At 41.3% G+C, this 13,693-nt stretch overlaps 1 protein-coding gene across 1 annotated transcript; it reads right to left on the bottom strand.

Annotated features, from left to right (window-relative positions):
- Nucleotides 1–285: 285 nt before the first annotated feature.
- On the bottom strand, nt 286–12,199 carry LOC125425407 (ATP-dependent DNA helicase Q5-like; the record flags this gene model as incomplete). Its single annotated transcript, XM_048483015.1, has 9 exons — nt 286–982; nt 1,398–1,538; nt 2,804–2,897; nt 5,398–5,471; nt 6,774–6,832; nt 9,432–9,472; nt 10,121–10,164; nt 10,465–10,567; nt 11,981–12,199. Coding segments are annotated over 9 exons (1,435 nt in total), but the record flags the coding sequence as incomplete, so codon positions are not given.
- Between the last annotated feature and the right edge of the window lie 1,494 nt (nt 12,200–13,693).

The following is a 13,693-nucleotide window of genomic DNA, read 5'->3' as shown; positions in this document are numbered from 1 at the left end:
ATCATCATCATCATCATCATCATCATCATCATCATCATCATCATCATCAACAACAACAACAACAACAACAAATGTCTGAGTTCCTTAAAGTAATGTCTACATTTTAAAAACATGTCACATTAATTAATGTTTGTCATATTTTTGCTGCAGGTGCCAGTGTTGCTTTTTTCATACTTTGTGTTTGAGATCTGACCTCAAATGTATCTGGATAAATTACAAAGGAAGGTGGCTGGGGAAGGAGAAATGCTATAAGACAAATAAGTTCAGGCCCCATATTAGCCTACACTTGTAGCAGTTATTTTTTTAAGCAATAACTTCATGCTTACCATGATTTTCCATGGGGTGACCCTGGGCACGAGGATTCAGTTTCTGAGTTGTGAGTTCTTATTGCTGAACTGTCCCCTATTTCCCCTAATTCCTGCTTTTCTAGATGAGATGCACCAGCTCTTTCTTCTTTGGAGATCATTTCGGTTTCCGGCCATTCTTTCTCCTCACACAGTCTTTGGGAAAGAGATAGTGGTCGTTCACTGAGATAACAGGTTTCCTCCTCCTCCTCCTCTGCTACATCAAGAGCTGAGTCCAAGGCCTTAGAGCCTGTTTTCTGGCTAGAGAAGAACTTGGAAATGTTCTGAGATTCTTTCCTGGCGGCTTCTGCCAGCAGCAGCTGCTTCTTGGTGGGTTTGCTCTTCTTGGTGGGACTAACTCCCAAGGAGGCTGTAGGACTGGAAGTGCTTTGCTGCCCCTCTTCAAGAACTTCACCAGCATTTCTGCTGATTTCTTTGGTTCTTTTCACTTTGCTCTCAGGAGCGCTGACATCATCCCCAGCTTCGGGCTTATGACTGCAGTCTGCTTCCCAATTTGGGCTCATTTCCTCTTCGTCAGGTTTAATTTCACCCTTCTCCTTGGCTATCAACACTTCTGAAGCTGGCTGGAACACATCTGATGACTTCCGAAATCCAATTCCCACCCTCTTGGGTTTGAACTGCATTAAAAAGAGATGGGATATCACTAAATCACTGATCATTGAATCCTCCTGGGAGTAAGCCAGAACAGAGCAAGATTTAGAGCAGACCTACTCAGGACTGCTTTCTCAGAAACAGGTGAACTCCGGGACTTACTCCCAGGAGAGTGTTCTTAGAACTCGAGGTTACTACTTAAAAAACCGGAAATCCAAAATCTAGCCTGTCCAGAAGCTAGAGGTAACTTAAATGGAGAGCCACCACATGTTACAGAATGTAGTAGCAGCAGAAGCACAAAGGGGGGAGGGGAGAAGAAAAACTGCAGGAAACCCACACAAGAAGGAGCCACAGAAATGAAACCCCATTGGATGTTGAAGGACCTTCATTATAAACTGTTCAACGCTACTCAACGATCAGACAGTGTCTATTTGTACTTACCGTGTTCACCTTGGATGGTATATGGCAACCATCATCGGCTGATGTTGTTGGTTCAGCTTTTACACTAGGACAGCCGTTCACTCCCAAGGCAAGCATAGAATACAGCTCTCCATCTTTGGAAGCTTTGTTAATTTCTGCCACCTTTGCGCAGAAAGCAGAGAAAATTGTCCAGAAGCCTTCCAGTTTCCATAAACAGCAATACAAACAGCAATTCCATGTAATGAAGCATTAACAAATTATGCTATTTTCATCTCTCCTGCATACAGCCTAGCTTTGATTTATTCTTTTCCTTCTTATTAAGATTAAGGAACTGCAGATGCAGTACAATATTTGCTATCATTTAAAAAGATAAAAATATAATATGTTCAAGCATTATTTTTACAAGATAATACTACCGTACCCTAAAGGACACATAAGGTTGAGTTTCATCATGAAAACAATTATTCTAAAAAATTAATAAACAAACCCTATATCTATACCAGAGGCATAGCTCCAAGGGGGGGGGGCACAATGCACTGGGTGTGCGTCCCTGTGGAGGTGTGGCAAGGGCGTTCCGGGGGTGGGGGTGTTCCAGGGTGGATGGGGGCGTGGCAGGGGCAGAGGATGCACCAGTGCATTGGGCACTTTTCCCCCTCGCTCCGTCCCTGATCTATACACATTTATTAGTTTGTTTGACTTCTTCTGTAAAAGTATATTTGGATAGAATGCCTGATTATCAAATCTTCCTTGTTTAGCTCTTCCCAGTGTCACTAGAATGGCTTAAAAGCAGCCAAGTTTTTAGCCACAGCATGGGAATGCAGGTAAGTAAACCCTTTCTCCCATTCTATTTTGCCAATACAAATTCCTTGGCCTCCCCCAATGTTACTATTTGCTCTTTGTAGGAACAGAAAAAAGGGACATATTAATACTTATATTTCCAGGATGGCAGATGGGACATGCATTGGCAAAATGACACAGGGAAAAGGGGATAACCATTTGAATGATTATCTTACCCATTCAGCAAAAACAGGACCACAATGTCTAGTTTGGATTTAAGAGCCTTTTTCTTCAGGGCTTCAATTAGAGGCAATTCTGCTGCTTAAGTAAAAACATGGGATTACATGGAGGTTGCAGAATCTTATTGTTTTAAGTATGATTGCTCTTTAGAAAAACAAACACATATCTTCAAGAAGGCTACCTAATCTTAAAAGTGCTGGAAAACTTACCTGAGACTAGAAATTAAGGGTCCAGACAAACACTCTTTCTACTAAATATTCTAATACAGATGACAAAGGAACAAGAAGCAGGTACATACCTTCTCATTTAGTCGCAGACAGTACAAACATTAACCACAGGTTTAAAAATCTGAGCACTGGGTGAACTATCCAAGCTCCCCCTGCCCCTTGGCTTCAACAGCCACTTCTTACCTTCTTGAGAACGGCAGCCTTGTATAAATTTGCTGTCTTACTCATCTGGAAAGCCTCATACTCCATTTCCACAGCACATGTTAGAGGATCTGACCTGAAACATGCCCACAGTTTCATCAATTGTGTCAGGATGTTTTTTTCCACTTAAGCAGGCAGCAAGCAATGTCACACAGATAAACACATCTTACCATGACATGCCTCTGACGACACCAGCCATAGATGCAGGCAAAACATTAGGAGCAGAAATGAAAGAACCACAGCCATTCAGACCAGAAACGCACAACAGAGTTGATTTTGGCCATGAAAGTTTTTGACAATATAGGGAAATACTTAAATCTCTCATTTTAAGGATTATTACGATGAGAACACAGTAGGGTTGCCAGCTAATGGCGGGTAATTGCTGTGAGGTTGGGGGGGGGGCAGAGAAATGGGGGGTGCCAGGGTTACATGTAGTATGATGTCACTTCCAGGGAAAAACAGAAAGTAATGTCATGTCACTATAGAAGATCCCAGCAACCCCTAGAGTGATGTGACATCACTACTGCTTTCCCCTGTGACAGTGGCCCTTTCCCCACTTACCCTTGTTGGAGGGTTGCTGCGCGCAATTCCCAGCACGCGCAATTCCTGGTGCGTGCCCCGGCTTCCCCACTAATTCCGCCCCGGCTTCCCCTCATCAAAAGGCGCCATTTGAAAAGGCGCCAGGAATTAACGCGCGCTGAGGGGGCGAGAGAGAGGCAGCGTCGGGGCGGCTGTGTTCTCGCCGCCCCTGAAGTGGGGAGTGCAGCTGGACCCCGCACTACTTTAGGAGAGTAGCACGGGGCTCAAGGTAAGTGGGGAAAGGGCCAGTATGCAGCAATAACGGTGACTTTTTTCCCTCCAGTCACAGTTCAAGTGGCAATAGGAAGAAAGAGTAGCTGCCAGGATGTTTCCTACTATAGCAGAGGACCTGTCGATCCCAAATCAGGGCTCTAGCGGCAACAGTGTCATTTTAAAAAATCTGGATGCAAGTATTGGCTAGATTCAGAGCTAATTTTTCTTTGACTGGAGGCAGAATAGAAAGCCAAAGGTGCAAGAACATCCTCGTTAAGGAGATACGTTTTATGTGTTTCTATCTACAGTATTAACCAATGGAATACAACATACTCCAGACTAACTTTGTACAGTATACTACTTCCCTCTAGTGAGGATAAACCAGAATTGCAGCCTTTAGAATCCAAGGGAAAACCAAGGTGATAAGATATTGCAAGGCTCCGAGGCCTAACTATGACGTTATATTTTCTTAATACGTCATAAGTTACACTCTTGAACACAAAGACTGTAAGAAACAACATAAGAATGGGCTGTCCATCTAAGTCCCCAAAAGCAGTACCTGATTCAAGAAATGTAAATGGAATGGGGGCTTAAGATGTGTGGGAATGTGACGGGTTTTAAACATTAATGCCAGCACCTTGATCTAGACTGGAGGCAGACTAAGAGGCAGCATAGTTGATGGTTGAATAAGTTCACATTACCCATAATCCACAAGAATATAATAGGCTGCACTCTGAACTAGCTGAAAAGTCTGGCTCATATTCATGGGCAGCTCCCAAAAGTATAGTAACAGCTCCCAAAAGTACAGTGTAAGAAGCCAACAAACAAACAAACAAACAAACAAATGAATAAATAAAATCCAACCAAACACTATACTCATGCCTATAAATAAACACTAAGTGACCACAATTTAATCTAATGTGAAGAACTAATGAATCGAAGGTACATTATATCAAACAGCAAAAAAACATGTCTGTGTCCAAAATGACTGCATACTCAGCTATTCTGATCTGTTTTTCCGGAAACCCTGTTCAATATCTATGAACTGTTTAGATCTGCAATTATCTATTTATGAAATTTAATATTTTATTTATGAACTTATATGAATTTTAGTAATAAGATATTTATGATAGTTGAATAGAGCCCTTTGGATATACTGAACATTCTATTGCATGCCCATATTTATTACTTTTTCATATTTATTAATGTTTGTGTGTGATACTAAATTGTGCAGTCATTTTTTAACATAAAGTACCTTTATTCATTACTTCTTCACATGAGATTAAATTGTGGTCACTTAGTGTTTATTTGTAGCCTGGGGTATAGTGTTTCATTGGTTGGATTTTGTATAGAAAGCTTTATCAGTTAATGTATTGTTGAAGGCTTTCATGGCCTGATTCAACTGGTTGTGGTGGGTTTTCCGGGCTGTGTGGCCATGGTCCGGTGGATCTTGTTCCTAACGTTTTGCCTCCATCATGCCAGCCACAGCCACAGATGCAGACGAAATGTTAGGAACAAGAACCACTACGGCCACACAGCCCGGAAAACCCACCACAACTAGTTTTATCAGTTAAGTTTCTGGTGGGTTATAAAAGTATGTCTGAACCTTCTAGGACCTCTTCCTCTCCAGAAAGGAAAGGAGTTTATGCAGCAGTTAAAAAGTATTTTCAGTTACTGCAGCCATATGCAACAAAAGCAGGAGTTGGCAAAACAGAAGTCCTTGATGTTAACTTGTGCCAGTGAAGTGCTCTTTACAAGCGATATCATCACTCATAGTTTCCTACCCATTTTTTGTTAGCCGGGCTTGCAAATTGCTGCTCAGTGCTTCTTCTAACATTTTCAGGCAGTGCTCTCTAGCCTAAAATCAAAGGAGAATGAGTGATAGGTAATCCCAGAATGTAGTTATTAAACAAAAAGTACTTGCAGTGCTTAAGCAGTTTTTAGCATTCTTCCCATCTCTGCTTTAGTACAGGGGAGAGGAGTGGGACAGAAAGCACTAGGTGAGCTCTGGTTTTCTTTTTGGAGGGCTTTTCTGAAAGCCAAACCTTTAACAAGTGTGTGCTTCTGTGTGCTTGTTCTTTGTGGGCTTGGGAAGGCTTTTGTTTGTGTGTGGGTTGTTTTCTTTTTTTCATTGTTTTGGCTGTGTGCTTGCCTCAGGCTTCTGAGAGGTGGGGCTTGCTATTTAAGTGCCAATTAGCTCTACTGCTCTCTGGAAGCAGCAGCACACGCTGTAATCCCTTCAGTAGAAGTGGACAGGAGGAGTGCGACAGAAAGCACTAGGTGAGCTCTGATTTTCTTTTTGGAGGGCTTTACTCAAAGCCAAATCTTTAACAGTGTGTGTTTTTTAGGGCGTGTGTGCTGGTTCTTTGAGGGCTTGGGAAGGCTTTTGCTATTGCTCACTTTCTGAAAGTAGTTCTTTTGCTCCATGATTCTAGTAGCCAGCATGGTAGCCATGTTGATCCAGAATTTTCTTTAAAAAGTAACTTGTTTCTTTGGTCTGCTGATCAGACAAGTTTTCTTTCTCGCTCTCTCTTTAATTCTTGGGCAATCTTGGGCAATATTCTTGGGCAATCATCCATAACAACTGGTTACTGAGGACTGATATATGCATCAAAAGCTGCAGGTGTCTGGAATGGTGGTTCCAAGTTATGCTTTAGGTCAAATGACCTAAATCAGACTTTGACAGGCTTTTCTGAAGTATCAGAACCACACCTGTGTCCGCTCTAAACTTCCTTCTTGCGACACTGCAGTCATTATTATTATTTATTAAATTTAATAACCCGCCCACCCCCTAAGGGCTCTGTTTGCTTCCTTTCACCTTTTCACATCTGGGTTCTGAATTGTATTATAATATTTGATGTTCTCTTTGAATCCTTGAACTGTATTATAGTTTGAATCCTTTCCAATTTCTTCAAATTTCTAAAATTTAATAACTAAAAATAGATACTATATCCTAGCTACACTACTGTACCTTATATCTTTGGTGGTATTCTTCCATTAATGTACGATTACACTATAACATCTAGGATAACACTCCAACCCATTTTAGCTGTGCCGTTTTCTTGACAGTTATTTCTCACTTTGAACACTACACCCCTATCAGCCAGCAGCAGAAAAGAAGCCTTTTCCCAAACTTATTAAACCCATAGCCTCTTCCTACCTTCACTGTGATTCTGGCTATTTTCCTGCTGGCTGCATCTTTCAAGGGACAATCAGCATCTGCCATGAAAGACACACAGAGATAAATACATTATACCATCAGCCCACAATTTTTTCCCTTCTTTTTGGCTTGGTACACTACTTATTGCTTCAGATGGGCAGTTTGGTTAGATTATACAGGAGTCCAAGGTGGTAGATTTTTTGCCATTTACCTTTTAGGCATGACAACAAAGAGTTTGGGGTTAGTTGGGTTTGCATGGGGTACCAACTGATTTCATAACTGGAAATCCACAAGTTACATGGAAGGATTCTCCAAATGAGCATCTTATGGTCAGTAAAATCAAGGACAATTAGATTATGAATAATGAACAAATAATACATTTTTATTAAATAAACAACTATAAAATAGCATGAATACCATTAGAATTCAAGTACAAGTATGTAAAAGCATAAGTGTACTAAAATATTAAAGAGATACACTATATACCATACTATGTTGAGATCTACACCTTATTACCAAAACCAAAATTATTATGAACATAAAGGTCTTCAAGGAAAATACAGATTTAGGCCCGGAAAACAGTGGCTTAAAAGGTAAAATTCATTCATTCTAGGGCAAATTTATTGGAGTTCAAAAAGGGAATTTGGAGAATCAAGATCCCAGATACCTATGCATACATCCAGGCAAGTCACATAAGGGACACAAATACTAATTTAAAAATATATTTCTGAAAGAACAAATTGCTTTCTTATACTTATCACGCAGGTGAGAAGTGGGGGGATCAATCAGATAAGACATAGAGTGAAGAGAACTAATTCACACAGACAAATTGCATTAGAGTTTGGATGGAAATGGTAATTAAAGTGAAATAAACTTGGTGTCATACATGGTTAATGTTAATGTAATGTTAATGTTACTAAATATGCCAGTTAACTATAACCATTTTGGCTAGAATAGGTTTCCCTATGGAAAACATGGGGCAAAACAATTCACCCACAGCTTTTCCTGAACGATAGGAACAGATATCTACCCAGCATTATTTGAGAGGGATTTAAACCCAATTTGTTCTACCACAATAATCAGTTTAGGTTTTTTGAAAAACAGAAATCTGCCTGCACCCACAGGCAAGCACTGGATGTTATGGATATTATTTCAGAATTCATAGGAGACTCTGCTATGACATTTTATTTATTTATATTATATATCCCCACCCCAGAGACGGAGCTCAGGGTGGCAAGCAGGTTATATTTTATGATCGTAACTTTCAGAGATGGACATTCAGTAAACCCAAACCATTAAAAAAAATCCCAAAAATTCCTTGTTGGTATTTTTGGAGGTTTTTCAAGAAAGGAAGGAAAGAAGCCCCTCTCTCACACACCTGCAGCCTGGCTGGGTGCAGCTCTATACCGTTTTTCTGTTCTGCTTCCATAGGTGATGTGCACTTCAGAGGCAGAGTAGTAGTACAAAGCTGGACCCATCCAGGTTGTTAAGCCCAGTGTTCAACCCTCCTGCACTTTGAAGTCCTTTTGAAGTCCACACGGATCTCAAGCATGGTTTCAGTTGTGTGCAGCCTGCTGCCTCCCAGACTCCACATGGAGTCCTGAGGCAGGCAAGCCAGGTTCGCTTTAAGTAACCTGAATTTTTTTTTGAAAACTGATATGTAGTGTATAAGCATCGGATTTTTCAAACATTTACAGGTCTAATAAAGTCGGACAATACTTTTTATTATATATATACTTTTATTTATATATATAAAATCCATTTCTAGTAACTTTAAATATATATATTATCCACTTTCTAGTAACCTTACTTGGACCCCTCAAAAGGAAACAGTTCTTTGGCGTCATCTTTCATGAAATCCTCATTCATAATCTGTATATTTATTGGAGAAGCGTAATTCCCAGTGAAAAATAAGACAAAGTGGAGGACTCTGGGACAGGTAAACCAAAGGGTGCCCTTTCCCAAGCTAAGAGCTGCTGACTGGACTACAACTTCCCACAATCCTTTCGGCGACTAATACAGTCCTCACTCTCCCAGAAAGCTGCAGGTGAAGGTCTGAAGAGCAACTGGCAGCCAAGGAGGGGCAGAAAGAGAGAGCTAGTGTAGGTTGGCAGAATAACAGATGACAGATAGTTAGGTAAGGAGAGAGAAAGAGAGCTGGAACAGGTGAGCAGAAAGACAGAGTTGGGGTAGCAGGCCAGAGAGCGTTAAAACGAGAGCTGGGCAGTGGGGCAGGCAGAGAGAGCTAGGATGGGTAGATGTCTGTTAGTGTAAATATCCAGAGTCGCCGCCGCAGGGCAAAAAAAGAAAGAAAGAAAGAAATCGTCTTGTCGCGCCCGAGAAGGAGAAGATTAAGAGAAGGGATGGCAGGATGGAGAGTGAGAGGCAGAGAAAGGGGGGAAAACATTAGAAAAAAGTTGGGGGTACGTAAGGAGAACTCTCTGCATCTTCACATGTACCTTGCTGGCTCCCTCCCCCTTTGCAAAGCTTTGTAAAGGGGGGCAGAAACAGAGTTGGGGTAGCAGGGCAAAAAAAGAGAAAGAGAGAGTTGGAGTATCAGGGTAGAAAGAGAAGATCCAGCTTTGCAAACAACAGCCTGCTGCATTTTATCATCCAATAGGCTTTTTTGGTTAGTCCATGAAATAATTATAAAATTACCTGGAGGAACAAAAATTGTCTTTTTCGGCCTCTTTACTACCCTTGAAAGAAAATAAATCGTTAAAACATCACTAGCAACCTGAAAGACAGCCTGCTCTCTTATGAACCCACCCAACCATAATGGTCAATCTTCAAGTACCCTGCTTCAACTCCCTAACCTTCTGAGTTTAGCCCAGTAAGGGTAATGAGGGAGACGGTCTTCTCAGTTGAGGCACCAAAGGTCTGGAACCCCCTCCTTAGGGAGATTAGTTTGTCCCTTCTGTTAAAACCTTCATCTTGTAAGGGGAAGATTTTTTTTAAATTTTGTTTGGCATTCCCATCAAATGATACCACCTTCTTAACCAATGTTTTGATATTTTGCATGTATTTAAGTGTCTTGTAAAGCCCTTGTAAAGGGAAGATATAAACCGTGTAAATAAACCTCTGGTAAAGGACACAAGAAGAAACACATGTTGCAGGGGTTTGATCCTGAATTTTGAAATTCTGGCGTTCTGAAGCACTTCAAGGCCCCATATTTACAGAACAATTTCTACTCTAAGCTCAAGTTGGCTTTTTTTACAACAAAAGTCAGGGGTTACTGGTTAACTTTTAAAAAGCGCCATTCTAAGAATTTGGCAGTTATATTAATTTAAATCCCTTAAGCTCTCTTCGTTTGCGCGAACAGACAGGCAAAACACCACTTTATCTACATAGATGGCTCTAGTCTCAGAAGACCAATGTGGTGGATGATAGTCTTTCGAAGAATAACAGATTGTATGCGAAAACAAAAAAAGCACAAGAAAAAAATGCTGCACTCCCTTCACTGTACAGTTATTGTAAAGCACTGAGAAATTAAGGAGCGTATTCGAAATCCTACAGACAAAGGAAAGAACAAGGTCCAGAACACAAGATGGTTTAGCAGTTCTTTAGGACCTGGAAGGTTTCTTGTTAGCAAGAGCACATAGTATGGGACCTGATAGCTCATCACCTTCTCTCTTTTTCTTTCAATAAAGACCTCTGTCTCCCATGGAAAGGCTATCAACCATCAACTAACCTTGCGCAGCATCATCTGCTGCTTATAAAAGTTATTCCATTCCTTTTTTTTCCGATTCTCTTCAATGGCTTCATCCACACTCCTACCGTCTTCATCCCATAATCTGAGTAATGACCCACAAAGAATCAGCAGCCAAGCAGGAATACTGTAACAAGGCTTGAAGTCTCAAACTAATCTCAAATAGCAGAAATGTAGCCACTAGATCACCAGACTTTTATGATCTGTGGGTCCACATCATTAGCCCATATCTAGTCTTCCTTTCAAAGTGAAGTTGCCACATTTCCAGAAGAGCTTTCAAGAACTCACTAATTCCAAATTAAGTTTGTCACTCTATCCCTGTTGCCAAGGTCAAACAGCTATGTATTTTAATATCTAGCACGCCAACACCTCAAAAGTGTGTAAGAGGAATTAGTTATTTTAATAATGAATAATGATTCCTTTAACCAATCTAAAAAACAGAAAATTCACTCTTGCATAAAAGGAGATTTATGGGGATAAGGCATTCCTGAGAATTTTTAACAGTATAAGCACTTTGAATCAAATGACTGTTCTTCTGGATCCAAACCCTTAAAGATGCCAACCACCATATAATAAACAGGGTGCCAAGCAATGCAAAACTAATGTAATAGTTCGGGATATATCATGGAAGTTAAAAACAGCAGTCATTTATCTCTGCAATTATCTGAGTTTTAATCTTACATCATGAACAACTACAAAAACCAGGTGAAGAAATAGTATGGTTATGTACTTTCAGACTTCTCTGTTTTCAGTAAAGACTCGTATGAATCGATGCTTAACCTCCCACTGGATTTTTTTTTTCTATTACTGTTTACAGGATTTTCCTGTCTAGCGTTCCTCGATAAAAAGCCCCATGTTGTTATGCACATCTTTTGGAGGATACTTACAGATCATGGAGTAAGTAGTGCACATTTGGGGTGGTTGTAGTACTCAGTAAAGTGCAATGCCCTACTATTTGCATTGTGAGAACTATCTATTCTGCTTTTAAGCTATTTACCCTCACTTCCATATCGTTAAGGGGACTGAAAGGTAGAAATTCAATTTTCTACTGCTGGAAAAAAAAAAGAGGCTGCTACAACCTATGGTATCAAACTATGACAGAGATGCACAAAACACTGAGGACCATTTTCATATTTTTAAATCAAGAACTACATCACTGTATCAATTATGGGAAAGCCCTTTCACTATTTGTCTACAATTTTCTTTTTAACCTATTCTCCACTGGTCCCTTGACCTCCAAATCTACCCAGTCTGCCCAGTTAAACTTTGCAGGCTTTACCTATTTGGTCTGGTTGATTAACGAAGCGATTGCAACTTCAGAGGTAACCTTATTTGACCTTATTTATGGGGAAAGGAATTCTGGATCTTTATGCCTACGTTTCAATAAACTCCTTGTCAGAAACATTAGCCGAATCCTCAGTGAACCGAGTGAATAAAAAAACCCTTATTGTTGTCTACAGAATTTGCTTCTGCCAGAGTCAGGTTACCAAATACATACTTGCTGAAGCCACCGTAACCTCTTCTTCCTCCTTCATATAACTCTGGGTCTGATGAGCAAGCAGAGGATCCAATGCAGGTCCTGCTCCAGCTGTTGGTACATCGCTCCAATGCTTCAAGTTGCTTTTTCACAGATGCTGGGTTCTTACAATAATCACAACATTTGTTGCACTGTGGAGTGGCATCCCCAAAATATTTGGCTATGGTGGCATGACGACAGCTGAGAGACAAAAATAAAGCCACTTTTCAGAAACAGCTACAGCAGAGAACCTCTGGAATCCTTATCCTCACATCCCAGGAAATCACTTGATAAACCAGATTAAATGGCTGTCCAGCTGACTGAACTGTACCACTGCAACTAACGCAAATATGGTCAATCACTGCTATAACCTAACTATAATCTAACTGTGATATAAAACTACAACTCTGCCTACTGCCAATCTATAACCAACCACCTCCCATAAAGAGTCTGCAAACACTAATAATTCCTTAGTGCCTCCACTGAGAAGACTAAGGTGAGAGTCAGTGTGGTGTAATGGCAACAGACTGACAATAGGGAGGCCCGGGTTCAAGTCCCACCCAGTCATGAATCTCACTGGTGATTCTGGGATAGTCATTCTCTTTCAACCTATGCTACCTCAAAGGGTGGCTAAGGGACAAAATGCAGAGAACAATAGTTGCTGCTCCTAAGCTCTATAAAGAAAGGATGGGATAGAAATAAATAAGTTATCAAGGGTTGAGATATGATCAGATGGAAACTGCCCCTTGCCACAAGAAACAGGTTTACTTGAACAATAGTTAAGTTTATTAACAGAATGCATACACAGAAGCGCAGCCTAAAGAGAAAAAAGCAAAACTGTTAGGTTGGATCCTACAATTTTCTGTTAGGTTGGATCTTACGATTTTCAGCAATACTACATGGGAGATTCCAGAAAATACCACTCGTAGACAGACAGAGGCGTAGCTGGGCCAGAGTGTGCCCAGTGCACACTCTGTGTTTTCCGCCCTACCCTCCATGGTGCCCTGCCCCCCCTTACCTTATTTCAGCCTGGAAAAGTGACCTGTTCTCTTCAGGCTGAAAATGGCCTGGTGGGAACTACACTTCCCATGAGACCCTGGGGCTCACAAGGTTGCCTGGGAAGTGTACTTCCCACCAGACTGTTTTAAGCCTGAAGAGAACAGGCCGCTTCTCCAGCCTGCACTGTTTTGCTAAGGTAAGCGTGTGTGGGGGCATCGGGGGGGGGGGTTTTCCGCTCCCCCCGACATGCGCCCGGTGCAATGTGCACCCCCGCCTCCTTGTAGCGCCACCTCTGTAGACAGATTATGCCCCTGTGGCCAGAGCTATGTGGAATCAATTATATATGTCCTTCTGCACTGTCCCTTTTATCAGTGGCATAGTGGTTAAGAGCAGGTGTATTCTAATCTGGAGGAACGGGGTTTGATTCCCCACTCTGCCACCTGAGCTGTGGAGGCTTATCTGGGGAATTCAGATTAGCCTGTGCACTCCCACACATGCCAGCTGGGTGACCTTGGGACAGTCACAGTTCTTCTGAGCTCTTTCAGCCCCACCCACCTCACAGAGTGTTTGTTGTGAGGGGGGGAAGGGAAAGGAGTTTGTAAGCCCCTTTGAGTCTCCTATAGGAGAGAAAGGGGGATATAAATCCAACTCTTCTTCTTCTTCTTCTTCTTCTTCTTCTTCTTCTTCTTCTTCTTC

This window comes from Sphaerodactylus townsendi, unplaced genomic scaffold (assembly GCF_021028975.2).
Source record: "Sphaerodactylus townsendi isolate TG3544 unplaced genomic scaffold, MPM_Stown_v2.3 scaffold_411, whole genome shotgun sequence".
In the NCBI taxonomy this organism is placed as follows: Eukaryota; Metazoa; Chordata; class Lepidosauria; order Squamata; family Sphaerodactylidae; genus Sphaerodactylus; species Sphaerodactylus townsendi.
Note: the sequence above shows the minus strand (reverse complement) of the source record. Positions and strands in the feature narration are given on the sequence as shown.